We start from the raw sequence: 22424 nt of genomic DNA, 5'->3' as shown, positions 1-22424 counted from the left end.
AGTGGAGCTATGATTGAAGTGGTAGAGTGTTAGCCTTTGAGCACAGGAGCTCAGAAATAGTACCCAGGCCCTAAGTTCAAGCCCTGGAACTGGCACGAAAAAAAAAAGGCTGAGGGTAGAATGCCTTCCTGTGTGCAAGGACCTGAGTTCAAATCCCAGACAGGAAGGAGAGGAAAGAAAAAGAGGGAAGAGCAGCCAAGTGCTGGTGGCTCACACCTGTAATCCTAGCCACTCAGGAGGCTGAGATCTGAGGATCATGGTTTGAAGCCAGTCTGAGCAGAAAGTCTGTGAGACTCTTATCTCCAGTTAACCACCCCAAACCAGAAATGGACTTGTGTTTCAAAGTGGTAGAGCAGTAGCCTTGAGCACAAAAGCTCATGGACAGCACCTGAGTTCGAGCCCCATTATTGACATCCCCCACCCCCAAAAAAGGAAGGGGAATAAAGTTTTGAAGGAGGTGTTGTCTGTTGTAGGCCATGGGTTGCTCTTTTGAATGTTCGAGCCATGGAGTCAATGCATTTTCTCTCTCCCTGCTCAGACTGGCCAGTGTTTGGTGACCTTGATAACATGGTGCACAGAGATCCTGACCATCTGGACAACCACCGGGTGAGTAGAAGGGCCTGGGAGCTCCAGTCTCCCACAGGGTAACTCCTAATGGCAACCAGCCCCACTTAGGTCTGCTCTGGGCACTGCCAGGAGGATGTGGAGGGGGCGGGGAGAGGCGGGTGAATCTCAGCCAGCTGTTTAAGCAGATGTTCCTGCTGAGAAAAGCTGAGTCTGTTGCAGTTCCCAGACATGGTTAGGGAAGGAGGATTCCAAATCAGCCACGGGATGACCTTCTAGTCAGTGCCAGGCTGGGTCTGGGTTAGGTTTTGTTATACATATGGATGGTTGACTGCTGTGGTCCTAATGCTGAGAATGCAGAGCACAGGGGCCATGAGGCTCTGGCCACAACTGGATGAAGAGTGCTTTCTGAGCTTCAGTGGATACAGAGAGAAACTAACGGCATCAGGTTTGCTTTTACCCAAACATGTATGTAGAGTCAAATGAAAAAATGTAAAGCTGGGCACCAGTGACTCATGCTTGTAATCCTAACTATTCCGGAGGCTGAGATCTGAGGGTTGTGGTTCAGTGGCAGCCTGCTCAGAAACGTCGATGAAACTCTTATCTCTCATTAACCAGCAAAAAGCCAGAAGTGGAGGTGTAGCTCAAGTAGTAGAGTGACAGGCTTGAGTGAAAAATCAACGGAAAAATCAGATGCCTATGGCTTACAACCCTAGCTACTCAGGAGGCTGAGATCTGAGAATCACAGTTAGAAGTCAGCCTGGGCAGGAAAGTCATGAGATTCTTACCTCCAAATAACCATCAAAAAGCTGGAAGTGGAACTGTGGCTTAAATAGTATAGTGCTAGCCTTGAGCAGAAAAGCTAAAAGATAGCTTGCAGGCCCTAAGTTCAAACCCCAGGAATGGAATACACAGAGATACCCTTCAAAGGCCTGGACCAGTGACCTCCTTTCCCTAACTAGACCTAACACCCATAAAGTAGTCCATCTATGGATTGATTCATCCACTGATAAACTTAGTGTTGTCATAACTCAGTCACTTCTCTCTAGCATCAGTCACTGAGGACCAAGACTTCCGTCCATCTGAGGGGGGACATTTCATTTCCAAACCATATCATGTCACAGAAAGTGACTAACAACCAGGATCTATCCCAGGCAGTTTGGTTCCAGCAACCAGGCCCTTCCTGTTACTTCCTACTTCTTCCTGATCTCCCAACTAGCCAGGGATGGAAGCACAAGAATGTTAAGTGAGGTGATAGGGACAAAGGAGAAAAAGAAAATGAGGGCTGGGAATGTGGCTTAGTGGTAGAGCGCTTGCCTAGCATGCATGAAGCCCTGGGTTCAATTCCTCAGTACCACATAAACAGAAAAAACCAGAACTTGGGCTGTGGCTCAAGTGGTAGAGTGCTAGCCTTGAGCAAAAAAAGCTCAGGGACAGACAGTGCCCAGGCCCTGAGTTCAAGCCCCAAGAGTGGCAAAAAGAAATAAAAATGATTGCGATGCCCAGAGGACCACCAAGACCCTAAGATCATCTTCTCTCCCCAGGACTCTGAGAACAGCGGGGACAGTGGATACCCCAGTGAGAAGCGGGGTGAGCTAGATGATCTGGACCCCCGAGAACATGTAAGTATCCTCCAAGCAATAACAATGAGACCTCTGTATCCTCATCTATCCCCTAGTAGAATAAAATACTAGAGGAGGATTGTGAGTGGATCCTTAGAGCATAACAAATAGAATTAAATATCAAACAGGCTGGGCACTGGTGTCTCACACCTGTAATCCTAGCTACTCAGGATGCTGAGAGCTGAAGACCACCGTTTTAAGCCATCCTGGTTAGGAAAGTCTATGAGACTCTTTATCTCTAGTTAACTACAAAACAAAACAAAAAAAGCTGGAATGGAGCTGTGGCTCAAGTGACAGTGTGCTAGCCTTGAGCTTGAAAGCTCAGAGATAGCAGCCAGACCCTGAGTTCAAGCTCAAGAACTGGCACAAAAAAAGAAAACACAAATCAAACAAGATCATTTGAGCTCAGGGTAAATTCAAGGAATATGGTAAAGCAGAATCATGCGAATGAGAAAGGGGAAAAGTGTGAAGCTTAGGTATAAGCCTGAAAATGGGATAAACCCAACCAGAAAGTTCAAGGCTTTGATTGCTGAGCAGAGAGGATGCTGGGTAACAGGCTGGATTGGGGCTGGACTGATGGTGCTTAAAGGCACTGAAGCCTGGTAGATCTGGGAAGGCCCCAGGTGGGTTTCCTCAGGCCCCCACACAGTATCCTGGGTGAGGGTGGCGTCCATGGCATCAGCCTCTCGGACGTTTCACCATGTGCCACAGTGAAGCCTGTGTGTCACAGCCAGTTGCCAGTGCCTCCAGTCTGAGAATGAATACAAAGCACACAGGGAGACCTATGCTGGAGGAAGGGCTGGGCACCATTTACTGGTGGCTTTGTGCCTAGATCCTGTTCCTGGGGCCCATTCCTTCCACCTGGGAGCTCTGGGCTTGTCTCCCAGAAGTTGGTTCTTGGGGCAAGATTTGCCCTTTGCTTCTGTCAATCTTCACTTCCTTGCAGGGCCACTCAAATGGCAACCGGAGGTTGGAATCTGATGAAGACAGCCTGGGCAGTTCAGGACGGGTAATATGCCCTTAGGAGCCTCTTGCAGACTCTGTTGCTCTTTTTCTTCCTGCGGCCATTCCTCCTGCCACCTGCCCTGCTCATGTCCATTATGCAAAGGCACAAATTCCTTGAGGCCCTGTTCTGGGTAGGACACTGGGGATTAGAAGGAAGATTTAATACGTGGTCCTGGAGAGAAATTGTATGAAAATGTATCTTTTCCTATTGAAGTATTTTGCTTCCTTTTTGTTAATCTTGAGAAAATGGTTTTTCTGAAGTTTCTGCTTTGGCCAGATGGCTTGGCCCTTTTTAATTACATTTTGGTTACATACAATCTTTTCCTGAGCAATTTAATTAAGACATTCTGTTAGAGGGTCCTTGAATTTTAGTTACGTCCTGTAAATTAAGGGACATTCTTTTGCACACTGTGAACCTGACCTCAGCCAATGGGAGCAGAGGGGCGGGGCCTGCTGGGTTAGGGATGGAAAGGGAGCAGCCTGTCTGCTCTGTGTGCTTGCTTGCCAATTTTGGCTGATGGTGTACCCTTCTGCAGAGGTAACCTGTGCCTTGCTGAGTTCCTTTTGAGTTAATGTTCTTATTCCTATGTGACACCCCAACATCCTGATCTCTAATGAAATGACACTGAAATGACACTGACAGCTATAACTGATGTGTTAAGTTACTTTCTTTGTTGTTTTTTTTGCTGATCATGGGACTTGAACTCAGCCTGGGCACTGCACCTAAACTGGTTCACTTAAGGTTGGCGTTCTACCTCCAGTTCTGGCTTTTTTGGGTGGCTAATTAGAGGCAGGAGTCTCACGGACTTTGCTTTCTGAGATGGCTCTGAACTGTGATCTTTGGATCTCAGCCCTTTTTTTGTTGTTGTTGTTGTTCTTGTTGGTTGTTGAGCTTGAACTCTGAGCCTGGGTGCTGTCCCTCAGCTCTACAGCTCAAGGCCAGCACTCTACCACCTGAGCCACAACGCTGCTTCCAGTTTTCTGGTGGTTTATTGAAGATAAGTGTCTCACAGACTTTCCTGCCTGGGCTGGCTTTGAACCTCGATCCTCAGATCTCAGCCTCCTGAGTAGCTAGGATTACAAGTCTGAGCCACTGGTGCCTGGCTCGCAGCCTCTTAAGTAGTTAAGTCTGAGTCACTAGTTCCCAACTAAATTTTTTTAATGTTAGTATTGGGGCTTAGATTCAGGGCCTTGCGTGAAAAAGCCACATCAGAGTTCAAGCCCCAGTACTGGTATGGAGAGAAAGAGAGAGAGCACAAGAAAGCTTGGTATCATAAGGGCTTGTTCTCTCTTTCTTTCTTTCTTTCTTTCTTTCTTTCTTTCTTTCTTTCTTTCTTTCTTTCTTTCTTTCTTTCTTTCTTTCTTTCTTTCTTTTTCTTTCTTTCTGTTGTGGGGCTTGAACTCTGGGCCTGGGCACTGCCACTCAACTCTTCAGCTCAAGGCTAGCACTCTACCACTTGAGCCACAGCACCTCTTTGGTTTTCTGGTGGTTTATGGAGTCTCACAGCCTTTTCTGACCGGGCTGGCTTTGAACCGTGATCCTCAGATCTCAGCCTCCTGAGTAGTTAGGATAACAGCCATGAGCAACCACGCCCAGCTGGGCTCATTCTCTTCTTGCTTGCATGTTATAGGAGCTGCTGACAGCTGTGACTGCGCCTCTGGCCCCAGCCCCTCCCTCTCTGTTTGTAAACTCTGCCCACTGGTCTTCCTCCAGGTCTGTGTGGAGACATGGAACCTCCTCAATCCCTCCCGCTGCCACCTGCCTAGGCCTTCAGCCGTGGCCCTGGAAATACAACGCCTTAACGCTCTGGAACTTGACAAGAAAATTGGAAAGTCTGTTTTGGGGAAGGTACCAATGATGCCTTGTTTTGTAACCTCCTTGATACTAAGCCAGAGTCCCAGCCTCATGTCTGTTCTTGGATAATTGCTTCCTCCTGCAGGCTGACTAGGTGGCCCTTGGGTGCGGCTTTGGCCTCCAGATGGCCAGGCCAACACCACAGTCTGTGTGGCAGGTCCATCTGGCCATGGTGCGCTACCACGAGGGCGGGCGTTTCTGTGAAAAGGATGAGGAGTGGGACCAAGAGTCAGCAGTCTTCCATCTGGAGCATGCAGCCGACCTGGGCGAGCTGGAGGCCATCGTGGCCCTGGGACTCATGTACTTGCAGCTGCCCCACCACGTTCTGGCAGATGTGTCTCTGAAGGTGAGGGTGGCATCATCTCCTCGGTACTCAAAATTAGTTGAAGTGTGCAGAATTGGTCTTTGTTTTGGGGGAGTGAGTGAGAGGGGACAGTCACACATTCAAGCAATAAATGACAGCGTGTGATGAAAGAGACAGAACACTGATGGAAACATGAGGAAGGGTGTTGTCTGGGGTCCTTTTTTTCTTTTGTGCCAATACCGGGGCTTGAACCCAAGACCTTGGCTCTGTCTCTGAGCTTTTTCTGCTCAAGACTGGAGCTCTACCACTGGAGCCACAGCTCCACTTCCATACTTGTGCTCCATATCTCCATAATTGGAGATAAGAATCTCACATAGCCAGGAGCTGGTGGCTCATGCCTGTAATCCTAGCGCCTCAAGAGGCTGAGATCTGAGGATCGCAGTTCAAAGCCAACCTGGAAAGGAAAGCCCGTGAGACTCTAATCTCCAGTAAACCACCAGAAAACTGAAAGTGGCATTGTGGCTCAAATGGTAGAGTGCTCACCTTAAGCTGAAGAGCTGAGGGTGCCCAGGCCCAGAGTTCAAGCCCCACGACCAAAAAAAAAAAAGAATCTCATAGACTTTACTGCCCAGGCTGCCTTCAAGCCATTATCCTCAGCTGAGTAGCCAGGGTTACAGGTGTGAGCCACCACCAGCACCTGGTCCTCTCTGGGACCTTGAGGGTAGGTACAAGTTTCCACGTCATTGCCTCCACCACAGTCTTATTGTTACCATATTCAGGGCACCAGGTCTAGGGCCAAAAACTTTTTAGTCTCATGAGAAAAATAATTTAGGAATGAGCAAAAGGAGTCTTAAGCAGGAACAGATTTATTAATGCAAAGCAGTGTATTGATACAGTGAAGCCATTATCTGTCCTTCCTTCTTCCCTCCTTCCCTCTTTCCCTCCCTCTATCCCTTTTCTCCTTCCTTCTTTCCTTCTTTTTTCTTTTTTCTTGGTAGTACTAGAATTTAGACTCAAGGCCTTGTACTTGGCTCAGTTGGCATTCTCCTTCTTGAGCCATGCCTCCAGTTCTACATTTTGCTTGCTATTTTAGCAATGGAGTCTCACAGATTTCTGCCCCAAATGACCATCCTGCAGATCTCAGACTCCTGAGTAACTAGGATTACAGGAGTGAGCCACTAGCGCCTGGCTGGGACTGTCATATGCAGGCTGCAAGGATCTGGAGTCAGAATAACCCTGCTGTATGTCATAAGCCAATCCACTAAGGTCAGCAGGCCAGGCTGTGACTCCTTATCAGCACTGAAGGCACAGTTCTCAGCCCCGCCATTTCTTAACTCCTGTATCATTGGTAGCTAGAGCAGACCCTGTCACCTGGTAACTGTCTGCTCGCTCAGAGAAGACCAAAAGGCCCAATGGAAGGGAGCCAAGGAGAATGTTGGGGATGAGCAGTTCAGATAGAACAGCATGCACTCAAGCTCACAGGGGAGAAAAGATGACAGCGAGCCAGGCCAGGCACTGGTGGCTCATGCCTATAGTCCTAGCTGCTCGGGCTGAGATCTGAGGATCGCAGTTTGAAGCTAGCCTGGACAGGAAAGTCTATGCGACTTTTCTCTCCAATAAACTGCTCAGAAAAAGCTGTGGCTGAAATGGTAGTACTCTAGCCTGGAGCAAAAGAAGCTCAGGGACAGAGCCCAGGCCCTCAATTCAAGCCCCAGAACCATCACCAAAAAGGGGGAAAAAAGAAAAGAGAAAGGCTGGGAAGCAACTTATTAGAACTAGAATACAGGGGTGAGATGGTGCAGGAATTGGGCTAAAGAGCCAGCCAGTATTAAATCTGAAGTAGCAGGATGAGCTAGACTCTGGTGGCTCACACCTATAATCTAGCTACTTGAGAAGCTAAGATCTGAGGATCAGTGCTCAAAGCTAGCCTAGGCAGAAAAGTCTGAAATGCTTATCACCTATTAACCACCAAAAAGCTGGAAGTGGAGCTGTGGCTCAAGTGATAGAGTGCTAACCCTTGAGTTAGGAAAGCTAAGCAACAACATCCAAGCCCTGAACCCAAACCCTTATACCACACCAACAAAGAAAAAAAGGCAGCAGGATGTAGTTGTGTTAGAAATCCTTGGGGATCTCCTTCTGCCTCCTAACACGGTTGCACACAGAAGAGAAAGGCTGAGCGCACGGGAGTTGGTAAGACTTAGAGAATGCAGTCTTTCCATAGGAGAGGTTGAAGTGACCTTTGGGCTACACATGGGCCAGGGCTGTGGCTGGACATGAGACTGGGCAGGGATGGCTCAACATGGGCAGAGCAGTAGTCCTCCTCAAGGACTGGCCATGGCCAATGATTGGGTGGATCTCAGGTGGGGGGGGAAACATTCTCAAGGCTCCATCTCCCATTCCTCCTTCTCTTTCTCTTCTTCCTCTTCTTCCTCCTTCTTTTTGTGATACTGGGCTTTGAACTCAAACTAGCAAGGTTTCTACCACTGAGTCATGCCTCCAGTTTCTTTTTTGCCCTGGCTGTTTTTGAGATGGGGTCTCCCTTCCTGCCCAGGTGTGCATCTAGACTTCAGTACTCCTATTCGTCACTTCCCAGCATAGCTAGGATGACAGAGGCACACCACTACAGCATTGCGAACTTTCCAGGCCAGAGCTGGCCCAGAACTGTGAACCTCTAGATCTCAGCCTCCTGTGTAGCTAGAATGACAGCTATTGGCTGAGAAGGGGATCTCATGCATCTCATGTATGCCCAAGCTGGTCTCAAACCTTGGTCCTCCCCATGTCAGCTTCCCAAGAAGCTTAGATTACAGACGTACCTGTGGTGCTCAGCCTAAGGTTTTTTTTTTATGTTTTTGAATAGGTGATAAAGTTGAGTGATTTAAATGTGTGTGTGTGTGTGTGTGTGTGTGTGTGTGTGTGAGAGAGAGAGAGAGAGAGAGAGAGAGAGAGAGAGAGAGAGAGAGAGAGAGAATGAATATGAATGAGTACCGGGGCTTGAATTCAAGGCTTTGTGCTCTTGTTTGGCATTTTCATTCAAGACTCTCACTTTAGCCACACCTCTACATCTGGAATTTTGCTGGTTAATTGGGGGTAAGAGTCTCACAGACTCTTCTGCCTGGTCTGGCTTTGAACCATGGTCCTCAGATCTCAGCCTCCTGAGTAGCCAGGATCACAAGCATGAGCCACTGGTGCCTGGATTTCAGGACTATTTATTCCCCAGCAAAAGCAAACTTGGACTGAATTCTAGGGTTCTCTGGTTCCCATTCCCAGTTGATCAGCCAGTTTAAAGAGTTGCTTTTGTGTTGATACTTCTTGACATAGACAAAAGGAGCCTTTTGTCTGTCAGGGGCCATCAAACAATTACAGATGGGCCATGTTTTTTCTTTAAGGCCATCCCACTCAGTTTGCTTGCTAAGTGAGAATAGATTGTGTGTCTTTGTTCCATTTGATATTTACCCTGCAAGCTTCAGTACTATAATATAACCAATGTTAGAAGAGTCTCCCCAGGGGCCCTGAGTGAGATGTCCAGAGGAATTAATATCAGTGTGATTGTTGAAGAGTGCCCCGCTGTGCCTTTGGCTGTGGGCACATCCAAATAGAATTGACGTTTTTTTGAGATCGCCAGTTCGCTTTCTACAATAGGAAGTGATTTTTCTGCCAATTTTGTATGTGTCTGTGTGTACGTGTATGTGTGTGTGTGCCCGCCAATCCTGGGGCTTGAACTCTGTCCCTGAGCTTTTTCACTCCATACTGACACTCTACCACTTGAACCATAACTCTACTTCCAGCTTTTTGATGGCTAGTTGGAGTTAAGTGTCTCACAAGCCAGGTGTCAGTGGCTCATACCTGTAATCCTAGCTACTCAGGAGGCTGAGATTTGAGGATAGCCCGGGCAGGAAAGTCTGTGAGACTTTTTTTTTTCTCCCTGTTTTCTGGTGGTTAATTGGAGATAAGAGTCTTTGGTGGTGGCGGGAGGGGAGGCTGGGAAGGTGGCTTAGTGGTAGAGTGCTTGCCTTGCATGTATGAGGCCCTGGGTTTGAGTCCTCAGCACCACATAAGCAGGAAAAGCTGGAAGTGGCGCTGTAGCTCAAGTGGTAGAGCGCTAGCCTTGAGCTGAAGAGCTGAGGGACAGTGCCCAGGCCCAGAGTTCAGGCCCAATGAACGACCCCGCCCCCCAAAAAAACATCTTACAGGGAATGGCGACATGGTTCAAGTGGTAGAGTGCTCTCCTTGAGCTGAAGAGCTCAGGGACAGCTCCCAGGCCCAGAATTCAAGCCCTACAACTGATCACTCCCCCTCTCCCCCCAAAAAAAAGTCTATGAGACTTTATTGCCTGATCTCACCCTCCTAGTTAGCTAGGATTATAGGTGTGAGCCACCAATGCCTGGTCATCTTATATATAACCATTCCTGGGCTTTGAGCTTGGCCTGGGCACTGTCACCAAGATTGTTTTTCTCAAGGCTAGTACTCTACCACTTGAGCCAGACCACCACATCTGGCTTTTTCTAAGTAGTTTATTGGCGATAAGAGTCTCAAAGGCTTCCCTGCCAGGGCTGGATTGGGCTGGCTTTGGACCCTGATCATCAGATCTTAGCTTCCTGAGTAGCTAGGATTACAGGTTTGAGCCAACACCCAGCTTTTCTGCTTTTGTATTAAGTTTTTAAGGAATGATTGTTTATTATTTACTTATATATTTTTGGTGCTGGTCCCAGGGCTTGAACTAAGGGCCTAGACACTATCCTTGAGCTTTTGTGCTCAAGGCTCACACTCATAACACTTGAGCCACAGCTCCACTTTCAGCTTTTTGGTGGTTAAAGTCTCATGGACTCTCTTGCCCAGGCTGGTTTCAAATGTGATCCTCAGATCTCAGCCTCTTAAGTAGCTAGGATTATAGGTATGTGCCCTGTATGACTTGTTTTCTAGAGTAGTTTTTGAAACTTGGCTGCCAACATTGGAGGGTAAGAGAGTATGGGTCTCTATTCTCTGAGTTCTATCTTGTTCTCCATTGCTTAACGCTAACTTTGGAACCCGTGTTGATGCTTGAGAGAGATAAAGTTTTCAGCTGGGTACTGGAGGCTGACACCTGTAACCCTAGTTACTCAGGAGATCTGAGGATCGAGGTTTGAAGCTAGCCCAGGCAGGAAAGTCTGTGAGCTTCTTATGTCCAATTCACTAACAAAAAACAGGAAATGGAGGTGTGGCTCAAAGTGGTAGAATGCTAGCCATGAGCAAAACAGCTCAGGGACAGTACCCAGGCCCTGAGTTAAAGAAAAGAATGAAGTTTCCACTGTGTCTAAAAAATAAAATAAAAACTAGTCACTGGTGGCTCACATGTATAACTTAGCTACTGGGCAGACTGAAATAGGGAGGATCATGATCCAAGGCCAGCCAGGGCATACACTGGAAAGTCCTTCTGAACTAATAGCTGGGCATGGTGGCATAAACCTGTCATTTTTCTACATGGTAGTGTGAAATCAGGAGGATTGCAGTTCCAGTCCAGCTCGGGCAAAAAAACAGCCACAAAACTATTTTAACAGAAGCTGGGTGATGTGGGATATTACAATGGGAAGCCTAAAGTAGGCTAATCACAGCCCAGGCACAAACCTAGGGGAAAAGGCGAGACCTTATCTCAAAAATAACCAATGCAGAAAAGGGCTGAAGGTATGGTTTAGTACTAGAGCACCTGCCTAGAAAGTGAGAGATCCTGAGTACAAATCCTAGTACCATGAAACAGTTGTATAGAACCAGGCACCAATGGCTCATGCCTAGCATCCTCAGGAGGCTGAGATGTGAGAATCATGGTTCTAAGTCAGCCTGGGCAGGAAAGTCCATGAAACTCCTTATCTCCAATTATCCACCAAAAGTCAAAAGTGGAGGTGTGGCTCAAGTGGTAGAGTGCCAGCCATGAGTGAAAAAGATAATGAACGGTACCCAGGCCCTGAGTTCAAGCCCTGGGATAGGCACCAAAAACTAAAATAAAAGAAGTTGGGTAACTTCTCAAAAGGCAAAACCTAGCGCTACATTGACCCTGTAAGTTCACTCTAGTAGCACCTTACTCAAGAATAAAAATCCTAGCCGGGCGCTGGTGGCTCACGCCTGTAATCCTAGCTACTCAGGAGGCTGAGATCTGAGGATCGTGGTTCAAAGCCAGCCCGGGCAGGAGAGACTGTGAGACTCCTATCTCCAATAAACCACCAGAAAACCGGAAGTGGCGCTGTAGCTCAAGTGGTAGAGCACTCGCCTTGAGCTGAAGAGCTAAGGGACGTGCCCAAGCCCAGAGTTCAAGCCCCACGACCGACAAAAAAAAAAAAAAAAAGAATAAAAATCCTCACAACATCTATCCCATGAATGTTTATAGCAGCACTATTCAAATGGCAAGGCTCACACAACTCACATCGTTAATCCTAGCTGTTCAGAAGGCTAAGACCTGAGGAGGAGATTTGAAGTCCACTCAAGTAGACAAAACTATGAGACGCTTATCTCCAATTAACTAGCAAAAAGCTAGAACTGGAGGTGTGGCTCACATGGTAGAACACCAGTAATGAGCAAAAAAGTAGAGTACTGAGGCTAGCTAGCAGGTGCAGATGGCTCACATCTGTAATCCTAGCTACTCTGGCAGCTGATAATCATGGTTCAAAGCCAACCCAGACAGCAAAGTCGTGATATATGCTTACCTTCAATAAACTACTCAGAAAAAGCCATAAGTGGAGCTGTGGCTCAAGTGGTAGAGTGCTGGCCTTGAGCAAAAGAAGTTTGGATAGCGCCCAGGCCCTGAGTTCAAGCTCAGGACCGGCACACAACAACAACAACAACAAAAAGATACTGAAACCTTGAGTTCAAGCCCTAGTACCAGCACCAAAAGGAAAAATATATAGCCAAAATATGGGAACAGTCCAGTTCCCTCCCAGTGTATGAATAGAAAAACACAGTGGCTCAAGTGGTAGAATACCAGCCTTGAGTGAAAAAGGTAAGCAAGAGTGCAAGGCCCAGAGTTCAAACCTCAGTACTGGCACAGAGAGAGAGAGAGAGAGAGAGAGAGAGAGAGAGAGAGAGAGAGAGAGAGAGAGAGAGAGAGAGAGGTAAATATAAAAAGACATATATGATTCTAGATATTTACTGATTTTTTTTTTTTGGTCAGTGGTGGGTCTTGAATTCAGGGCCCTGGGCACTATCCCTGAGCTTTTTTGCTCAAGGCTAGTGGAGCTGCGGCTTCACTTCCTTTGTAGGTGGTTTATTGGAGATGAGTCTCATGGACTTTTCTGCCCGGGTTGGCTTTGAACTACAATCCTCAGATCTCAACCTCCTGAGTAGCTAGGATTACAGGTGTGAGCCACTAGCAACTGGCATTTTATTGATTTTTTTTTGAGACAGGGTCTTGCCATGTAACCCAAACTAGCTTCCAACTCATGATTCTTCTGTCTCAGTCTCCGCAGTGCTGGGATTGCAAGTGTGTATCACCATGCTCAGTTGTGTGACTCCATTTATATGGAAACCATGGAGACATAAAGTAGACTAATTATTGCCTAGGGTTGGGCAGAAGGGTGAGAGCCATCAAAGGGAGAGACAGTTAAAAAGGTATGGTATTTCTTCCTGGGTTGATGAAAATATTCTGCAACTGATTATGAGGATGGTTGCATAATTCCATCAATCGAAAAACCAGTGGCATGAAATTCTCCAGTGGCTCCAAGCCTAGAACTCTCAGAATAATTAAAGAAATCAGAAGATGATGGATGAATGAGATCTTCATATTCAAGCCTCATGCCCCTCCTCCTTTGTTTGTATTGACAGGAGACAGAAGAAAATAAAATAAAAGGATTTGATTACTTACTGAAGGCTGCTGAAGCTGGTGACAGACAGTCCATGATCATAGTGGCACGAGCTTTTGACACTGGCCAGAATCTCAGCCCAGACAGGTACTGAGGCTGTCGCTCAGGTGGGGCCTCTGGGAATGGGGCTGCACGTGGCTTCTTCCCCTTTAAGTCAGGTCAGACCTGGGCCCAATACTTACCCACTGACCACGGGCCCATAATTCTCTCAGCACCCGGCACATAAAGCAGATGGCAGCCATTGTAGCCAGCATGAGAAAAAAACCTCATGCCCCAGGTTCAGAATGATTTGTCTCTATTGTCATAGGAGTAGGGGCAGTTTTAATAAATAGACTCTTCCTATTTTTGGTTTTCACTCTGTGTGTGTGTGTACGTGTACCTGTACTAGGTGTGAACTAAGAGCCTTGGGACTGTTCTGAGCTTTTTTACTTAAGGCTGGCCCTCTACCCCTTGGCTACACCTCTACTTCCAACTTTTTGCTGGTTAATTGGAGATAAGAGTTTCACACATTTTACTGCCCCATCTGGCTTCAAACCATAACCCTTATATCTCAGTTTCCTGAAAGGATTACAGGTGTGAGCTGTCAGTGCCCAGCTTTTAGCTTTGTTTTTCACTTTTTTGGGGGGGGGGTCCAGTTGTGGATCCTGAACTCTTGGCCTGGGCGCTGTCCTTCAGCTCTTCAGCTCAAGGCTAGCGCTCTACCACTTGAGCCACAGTGCCACTTCTGGCTTTTTTCTTTTTGCTTATGTGGTGCTGAGGAATCGAACCCAGGGCCTCAGGCATGCAAGGCAAGCGCTCTACCACTGAGCCACCTTCCCAGCCCCTGTTTTTCACTTTTAAGAGAGCAGGATCCAGGGTGGGTTTTCCCTCGTGGCTTCGAGCCTCCGCAAGGCTCTGGTGTGCAGGCGCAATACTTGCCATTTGCCCTTCAGGCCGAGAAGCCCAGGCTGGATTTTACCATGTAAAGAGCCAACAGGGCTCAGCTTCATCTCAACTCTTCAGCATGGCCCAGAAGTAGAGGGACCCAGGGTGATTGTGGGAATGGAACTCACAATGGGCCCCATTGTTCACTCTCCAAGGGCTTGCGTTTAAACTTGGCTTCTCAGGAGACTGCATGACTTCTGGGAAGAGCGTGTGAGGAGGACATGTTTGTTTAAATAAAGGTTGGGAGCTGGTCCCCCCTCTTGACTGTCAAGAGTTCATCTTTTTTAATGGGTTCAAAGGGAATGTCAGGTCTGTGGTTCCATCATATCTGCTTTTGGGTAAAAAACTAGGTAGATGACATAGCCTCCTGCATTTCCTGTCACACTCTTCCCCATTGGTTAAATAGCTACTGCCAACAGCCAACAGCAGGGCAGTTTGGACAGCACTTCTGTAATTGAGCTGATTTCATAGAGGGCGGACAACAGATCTCTACCTCTTCGTCACCTGGCTTGTAGATATAGCATAGGGCTCAGCTCAGTTTTGTTTGTTTTCGTTTTTGTTTTGGGTACTACTACTAGAGCTTGAACTCGGCCTAGACACTGTCCCTTAGCTTTTGTGCTCAAGGCTAGTGCTCTACTATTTTGAGCTACAGCTCCACTTCTGGCTTTTTTTTTTTTTTTAGCAGTTAATTGGAGATAAGAGTCTAACAGGGACTTTGCTGCCCAGGCTAGCTTTGAATCATGATCCCTAGATCTCAGCCTCTTGAGTAGTTAGGATTATAGGTGTAAGCCAATGAAGCCCAGGGTCAGTGGTTCTTTGAATTAATGAACTAGTGCATCTTAATGACTTAGATAAGACAGATTTTTTTTGGGGGGGTCAGTCATGGGACTTGAACTCCAGGCCTGGGCACTGTCCCTTAGCTCTTCAGCTCAAGGCTAGCACTCTACCACTTGAGCCACAGTGCTACTTCTGGCTTATTTTTGTTGTTTATGTGGTGGTGAGGAATTGAACCCAGAGCCTCATGCATGTGAGGCAAGCAACTCTACCACTGAGCCACCTTCCCAAGCCCCAAGGCAGATTTTTTTTTTTTAGCTTATTTTTTTGTGCCAGTACTGGGTCAGGAACTCAGGACATCATGCTTTATTTTTTTTAACTCATGGCTGGTGTTCTACCACTTGAGCCATGCTTCCAGTTCAAGCTTTTTTTGCTGGTTAGTTGGAGATAAGAGTCTGGGCAAGGTGCTGGTGGCTCCTTTCTCCTTAGCTACTTAGGAGTCAGATCTGAGGATTGTGGTTTGAAGCCAGCCTGGACAGAAGAGTCCATGAGATTCTTATCTCCAATTAAACACCAAAAAGCTGGAAGTGGAGCTGTGGCTTAAGTGGTAGAGTGCTGGCCTTGAGCACAAAAGCTTAGGGACAGTACCTAGGCCCTGAGTTCAAGCCCTAGGATGGACATCAAATAAAATCTTCTTTAAGGCTCTGGAATTTGTCTGCCCAGGCTGGCTTTGAACTTCAGTTCTCAGATCTTAGCCTCCTGAGTAGCTAGGATTACAGGTGTGGCTTTATTTCAGGATCTCCTTACAGTCCCACAGAAATTTTTGTGTGTATGTGCCAGCACTGGGACTTGAACTCAGGACCTCATGCTCTTGCTTGGCCTTTTCACTTAAGGCTGGCATTCTGCCACTTGAGCCAAACTCCTGCTTCCAGATTTTTACTATTTAATTAGAGATAGGAGTCTCTTGGACTCTTTTGCCCAAGCTGACTTTAAACAATGATCCTCAGATCTAAGCTGCTTGATTAGCTAGGATTACAGGCATGAGCCACCAGTGCCCAGCTACTTTTGTTAAAGACAGCTACTTGACTGCCCTCTTGGATGTGTTGGCTTAGGTACTATAGGTTGTGAAGAAGAGAGGGGCTCTCCATCTTGCCACACTGCTAGATGATCCTCTTTACCTTCCCACCCGATGCTGTAGTAATGTCCTTTTTTCCCCTCCATTTCTCTTGACAAGGTGCCGAGATTGGCCCGAGGCTCTGCACTGGTACAGCACTGCCCTGGAGACGACAGACTGCGATGAGGGCGGGGAGTATGATGGGATGCAGCACGAGCCCCGGTACGCGCTGCTGGCCAGGGAGGCTGAGATGCTGTACTGCGGCGGCTTCGGGCTGGAGAAGGACATGCAGAGGTCAGGTAAGACAGGACATGGCCACTAGTCTCACAAGGACCAAGCTAGCTCTTTACCCACAGGGGTCTTTATGGAACTAGATTGCACATTAATGTTTTATTTGTTGTGCCAGAACTAGGGTGTGAATTTAGGGCCTCATGCCCCGATTTTATTTTTTTACTGATTTTTTTTTCCCCCCTCAAAACGTATTTACCTCTCTTCTCAGTATATCTTTGAAAAATACAGAACACTTCACGAATTTGCACTGTTACCCTTGCCCAGGGACCATGTTAATCTTCTCTGTATCATTTGAATTTTAGTATATGTGCTGCCTGCTTGATTGATTGATTGATTGATTAATTGATTGATTTTTTTCTTAAAGCTGGTACTATCCCACTTGAGCCATGCCTCCAGCTTAGCATTTTGTGAGTTAACTGGAGATGGATTCTCTTGGACTTTTTTTTTTTTTTTTTTTTGCCGGTTGTGGGACCTGAACTCTGGGCCTGGGCGCTGTCCCTCAGCTCTTCAGCTCAAGGCTAGCGCTCTGCCACTTGAGTCACAGCACTTCTTGCGGCTTTTTCTGCATATGTGGTGCTGAGGAATCGAACCCAGGGCCTCATGCATACAAGGCAAGCACTCTACCACTGAGCCACCTTCCCAGCCCATTCTCTTGGACTTTTAGGCTTAGGCTGGCTTCAAACCATGCAATCCTCAGATTTCAGCCTCCTGAATAGCTAAGATTATAGGAATGAGCCACTAGAGCCTTGCTGAACATATTTATTTATCTTTTTATTTTGTCTATTTATTGTTTTGGTCCTGGGGCTTGAACTCAGGGCCTAGTCACTGTCCCTGAGCTTTTTTGCTCAAGGCTAGTGTTCTACCACTTGAGCCACAGCTCTACTTTTGTCCTTTTTGAAAGTTAATTGGAGATAAGAGTCTCATGGACTTTCTTGCTCTGGCTAGTTTTGAACCACAGTCCTGGCTAGCCAACCAGATCTTAGCCTCTTGAGTAGCTAGGATTACAGTCATGTACCACTAATTTGAATATTTTATTTTAATGGTTATACACTCAGTGCTCTTCAGGTTCTGTAGCTGTGGATTCACCCAACCACACAGGAATAGGATGACACTAATTTGAAGAGATTTATTAAAGTTGTATAAAAAAGTAGCAAATAATAAATCAGTTTTTTGAGTCAATTTTATTTTACTGTAAGGAGAGTGACAGTTACACAAGTAAGGTAATGAGTACACTTCTTGTTGATTTAACCCCTCCCTTGTTTTCTCCTACTTTCCTCTCCCCCCCTTTTTTGCTCATCTTGGGGTTTGAACTCAGAGCCAGGGTGCCTTCTCTGAGCTTTTTTATGCTCCCCTTCTAGCTTTTTGGTGATTAACTGACAATAAGAGCCTCATGGGAGTTCAAGCCCCACAACTGACAACCTCCCTTCCCTCAGTTCTCAGCCTCCTGAATAACAGTGCCCAGCATAAAGTGTGTGTGTGTGTGCTCGCGCGCATGCGTGTGCCAGTGATGGGACTTCTACTCTAAACCTGGGTACTGTTTCTTTCTTTCTTCCTTCCTTCCTTTTTTTTTTTTTTTTTTTTGGTCAGTCGTGGGGCTTGAACTCTGGGCTTGGGTGCTGTCCCTCAGCTCTTCAGCTCAAGGCTAGTGCTCTACTGCTTGAGCCACAGTGCCACTTCTGGTTTTCTAGTGGTTTATTGAAAATAAGAGTCTCTCTCTTTTTTTTTTTTTTTTTTTTTCTGTCTTGGGGCTTAAACTCGTGGCCTGAGCACTGTCCCTGAGCTTCTCTGTGCACAAGGCAAGCACTCTACCACTTGAGCCACAGTGCCACTTCAGGGTTTTTCTATGTATGTAGTGCTGAGGAATCGAACCCAGGGCTTCATGCATGCTAGGCAAGCACTCTGCTTATAAGCCACATTCCCAGCTCCAGATTCTTTATTTCTTTTTTTTTTGTTTTGTTTTGTTTTTTCGGTCGTGGGGCTTGAACTCTGGGCTTGGGCACTGTCCCTACGCTCTTCAGCTCAAGGCTAATGCTCTATTCCTTGAGCCACAGCACCACTTCCAGTTTTCTAGTGATTTATTGGAGATAAGAGTCTCACTTTCCTGCCCGGGCTGGCTTTGAACTGTGATCCTCAGATCTCAGCCTCCTAAGCCACCAGCACCTAGCCAGCATCTTTATTTCTTATACTCTGCTACACTCATTCTACAAAAAGTTCTTCGCCTAATTCCCATTGCCTCAAACTGAATCACCCACCCACTTCTAAACCAATCACAGTGGTTATTGAGATAGTTTACTCTGATTGGTTATACATAAGCATAGACCAGCCCTCTGATCTAGTAGAGATGGGAAGAGCACTTTGATTGGCCAGGTTTAATCACAGGACAGGAGATTCACACCCCTTGAGAGATCACAGGGATTGGTTTGGGACTTAGGACTTCGGAGGGAGGTAGGCTGGTGGAATCTGTGGTTGGTTTAACTCTGTGCCCCACTTTGCTGTCTTTTAGGGGACTTGTACACTCAGGCGGCTGAGGCAGCAATGGAAGCCATGAAGGGCCGGCTAGCCAACCAGTACTATGAGAAGGCAGAAGAAGCCTGGGCTCAGATGGAGGAGTAACTTGCCAGGAAAAGTCACTGCCAGCTAGTTCTAAACAAAAGGGCTGGGGGTGGGGTGGGGCAGGGACGGGGTGGGGAATCTTATTTGGTTTAGGAGGGGAAAAGTCTTTTATAGGGTGTTGTAAATCAACTTTTGTATTTTTTTTTTTTTTTATGCTTGAACCATGTCTTTGCTATTAGCAGAGATACTCTTAACTATCCCTTAGGACCACGTTCTGGGGGAGTGGGGATTGAAATGCAGCCTAATGACCCAATATATTGTTATAAAGTTCTGTTTTGGTTCTTTTTTTTTTTTCTTTTTGTCATGGGGTGTAAGAAGTGCTTGTCTGCCTTGAATGGATAATGTCAGGGCTTTCCTCGCCAGCCTTTGCAGTCTAGACTCAAATCTCAGGCCCGCAGAGCCTTGTGTTCAGTGAATGAGGATGGGCGATTGGAGAGACCCCAAATGAACTTTGCCTGGGAAGTGTTGCGAGCAGAGCCTTCTTGCTCTGAGCGTCTGGAAGTGTGCATGGCATTTCTCACTGAGAAGCTCAGGGTGAGGTTCTTCAAATCTGGGCTGCCTTCCTCAGGGAGGCAGAACCCACACTGACTGTTGTCAGATCTTTGTGTTTTTAATTTCCTCCTAGACTGCTCCCAGTTTCCTGGCAGACAGCCAGATTTCAGTTTTTATGCACGTTTTCTAACATAGGCTTTATATTATTTATATTTGCTTTTTGTACACTCGCATTTATGACCTCTACCTCTTAAATCAGCTGGGATGGAGAGAGGGTGAGCCTGAAAGCTTTCCTTTATAAGGAAAGTGACTTGGAGGGCTGGGAAGGTGGCTGAGTGGTAGAGCGCTTGCCTTGCATGCATGAGGCCCTGGGTTTGAGTCCTCAGCACCACATAAGTAGAAAAAGCCAGAAGTGGCACTGTGTCTCAAGTGGTAGAGTGCTAGCCTTGAGCTGAAGAGCTGAGGGATAGAGCCTAGGCCCAGAGTTCAGGCCCCACAACTGAAAAAAAAAAAGGAAAGTGACTTGGAATTTGAATTCTATATCTCATTGACAACCACCACAATGTGATTGAAGGTTCCACAATGTTACAGCCTCTTTCTACAGGGCTCTGACACCCCCTGGCTGAAAAGCCATTCCCTACCCCTCACATTGGCATTTTCTGCTTAAAGCTGAGCTGATTTGCTTGTCATTTGCAGTCAGTTGCTTTCAGTAGCAGTCCCTTGAGACTTATTTAAATGTTTGAGGATCAGAGGGTGAAAACAGTAAACACGCATGCAGCAGTCTCCCCAGGGCCAGGCTCTGACAATCTTTATTTAAAAAGAGTTCGGATTTAATGTTAGTTGGTGTCTCAACTTGACAAGAAAAGAGCCTGCTTTGATCAAGCATGACTGCTAGAGCAGCCTCTTCCTTTGTGTAAAAAATCAAACACAAAAAAAGCAAAGTGTAACATCCAACACCCGAAAAAGCAAAGTGTAACATCCAAGCCATTCTAACCTTCATGTAAAACAGGTCCTTAGGCCTGGAGCTGGTGGCTCACACCTGTAATCCTAGTTACTCAGGAGGCCGAGATCTGAGGATCCTGGTTCAAAACCAGCCTGGGCAGAAAAGTCCGTGAGACTCTTACCTCCAATTAACCACCAGAAGTGGCACTGTGGCTCAAGTGGTGGAGTGCTAGCCTTAATCTGAAGAGGTCAGGGACAGTGCCCAGGCCCAGAGTTCAAGACACACACACACACACACACACACACACACACACACACACACACACACACACACACACACACACACACACACACACACACACACACACACACACACACACACACACACACACACACACACGCCCAGAGTTCAAGCCCCACAATACACACACACACACACACACACACCAGGTCCTTGGGCTGGGAATGTGGCTTAATGGTAGAGTGCTTGTCTTAGCATTAGGTGCTAAAGTCTACAATGCAGTCTTCCAGGAGACATCATCATAGTCACACTTGCTGTTGTTGAGTTCCAGTGGCTCACATTTATAATCCTAGCTACTAAGGAGGCTAAGATTTAAGGATCGTGGTTGGAAGCCAGTCCAGCCAGTTTTCCAGTGAAAAGCTAAAACTGGAAGTATGGCTCAAGTGATAGAGTGCCAGCTGGAATGGTGAGAGTATAAGGCCTTGAATTCAAGCCTCAGTACCTGTATAAATAAAGAAACGGATTACCCCAGGGAAAAATATCTTTCAGTCCACCCAGAAATGACTATCCCTATTGTTTGAGTATGGACATTTCTCTTTAGAAATGGGGCTTCCTCAGATTAATAGTTGGCTTGCATGTAGTCTTTGTTTTAAACCAGTGCACATCATTAATAAGCCTATGTTAAATGTAAGAAGCGACATACCCTGCAAGGTCACCAAACATCTTATACTTTATGATTCTTGTTCCTGTTTATTCAGCCACCCTCCTGTCTTCCGGAGCTTTAATATGCTCCTTGAGATTTTAATATGCAAATAGCTTTGCTAGCCATCTCATGTCTCAGTTATACGTCACCTATTCTCCAGCAGAATTAGGCAAGGTTTTTGGTAAAGGGTTAATTGGACAGATTTGAGGCTTCCAAGGTCCTTTAGTCTCAATCTTGCTGTTGTGTAAAACCAGTCATGAAGCTGGACACTTGTGGCTGATTTTGTAATCCTAGCTACTCTAGAGACTGAGATTGTAGTTCAAAACCAGCTCAAGGGGCTGGGAAGGTGGCTCAGTGGTAGAGCGCTTGCCTTGCATGCATGAGGCCCTGGGTTCCATTCCTTAGCACCACATAAGCAAAAAAAAAAGCCGGAAGTGGTGCTGTGGCTCAAGTGGTAGAGTGCTAGCCTTGAGCTGAAGAGCTGAAGGACAGCGCCCAGGCCCAGAGTTCAGGTCCCACAACCGGACCCAAAAACAAAAACAAAAAACCAACAAATAAAAAAACCCAGCTAAAGGGCTGGGAAGGTGGCTCAGTGGCAGAGTGCTTGCCTTGCATACATGAGGCCCTGGGTTCGATTCCTCAGCACCATATAAGCAAAAAGAAAAAAGCCGGAAGTGGCACTGTGGCTCATGTGGTAGAGCACTAGCCTTGAGCTGAAGAGCTGAGGGACAGCGCCCAGGCCCAGAGTTCAGGCCCCACGACCAGATCAAAAAAAAAAAAAAAAAAAACACCAGCTAAAGTCAAAAAAGTGGAGAAGACTCTTATCTGAAATTAAGCAGTATAAAGCCAGAAGTGACGGTGTTGCTCAGGTGCTGCAGCACCAGCCTTGAACACAAAAGCTGAGACAATTCAAGTCCCAGTATCAGCAACCCCTCTCCTCCCCCCCCAAAAAAGTGCTGAAGATATTAGCACTAGCAATGCATATAAACATGTGCAGGCTTTCTGGTAACACTTAAGAACTGGTCAGATAAAATCTTGCAGAGCCAAGACACACAAACTATCTTTCTTGCTGCTTTAATACTTCTGTTTTCTTCATTCTTGAACATCTGTCTGCATTGTTGGACATGTTTTATAAGTTAACAAATGTTTACACACGT

At 46.6% G+C, this 22424-nt stretch overlaps 1 protein-coding gene and 1 pseudogene across 5 annotated transcripts in view; one reads left to right on the top strand and one right to left on the bottom strand.

Moving 5' to 3' along the window:
• Positions 1-19160, top strand: part of Eef2k (eukaryotic elongation factor 2 kinase) — a 65889-nt gene extending 46729 nt beyond the window's left edge. For 4 of the 5 annotated variants that reach the window (XM_070004358.1, XM_070004360.1, XM_070004361.1 and 1 more), the window contains exons 11-18: positions 539-606; positions 2109-2186; positions 3133-3195; positions 4906-5040; positions 5204-5392; positions 13136-13260; positions 16106-16284; positions 18780-19160. In XM_070004358.1, coding sequence (XP_069860459.1) covers positions 539-606; positions 2109-2186; positions 3133-3195; positions 4906-5040; positions 5204-5392; positions 13136-13260; positions 16106-16284; positions 18780-18889 — 947 coding nt within the window. In that variant the 3' untranslated portion in view covers positions 18890-19160. The remainder of the gene's footprint in view (positions 1-538; positions 607-2108; positions 2187-3132; positions 3196-4905; positions 5041-5203; positions 5393-13135; positions 13261-16105; positions 16285-18779) is intronic. The other variant, XM_070004362.1, reaches the window with a different exon arrangement.
• On the bottom strand, positions 16495-16594 carry LOC138815103 (U6 spliceosomal RNA; annotated as a pseudogene).
• Positions 19161-22424: the final 3264 nt, after the last annotated feature.

This window comes from Dipodomys merriami, unplaced genomic scaffold (genome assembly GCF_024711535.1).
Source record: "Dipodomys merriami isolate MVZ:Mamm:240054 unplaced genomic scaffold, mDipMer1.0.p SCAF_62, whole genome shotgun sequence".
NCBI lineage: Eukaryota > Metazoa > Chordata > Mammalia > Rodentia > Heteromyidae > Dipodomys > Dipodomys merriami.
Note: the sequence above shows the minus strand (reverse complement) of the source record. Positions and strands in the feature narration are given on the sequence as shown.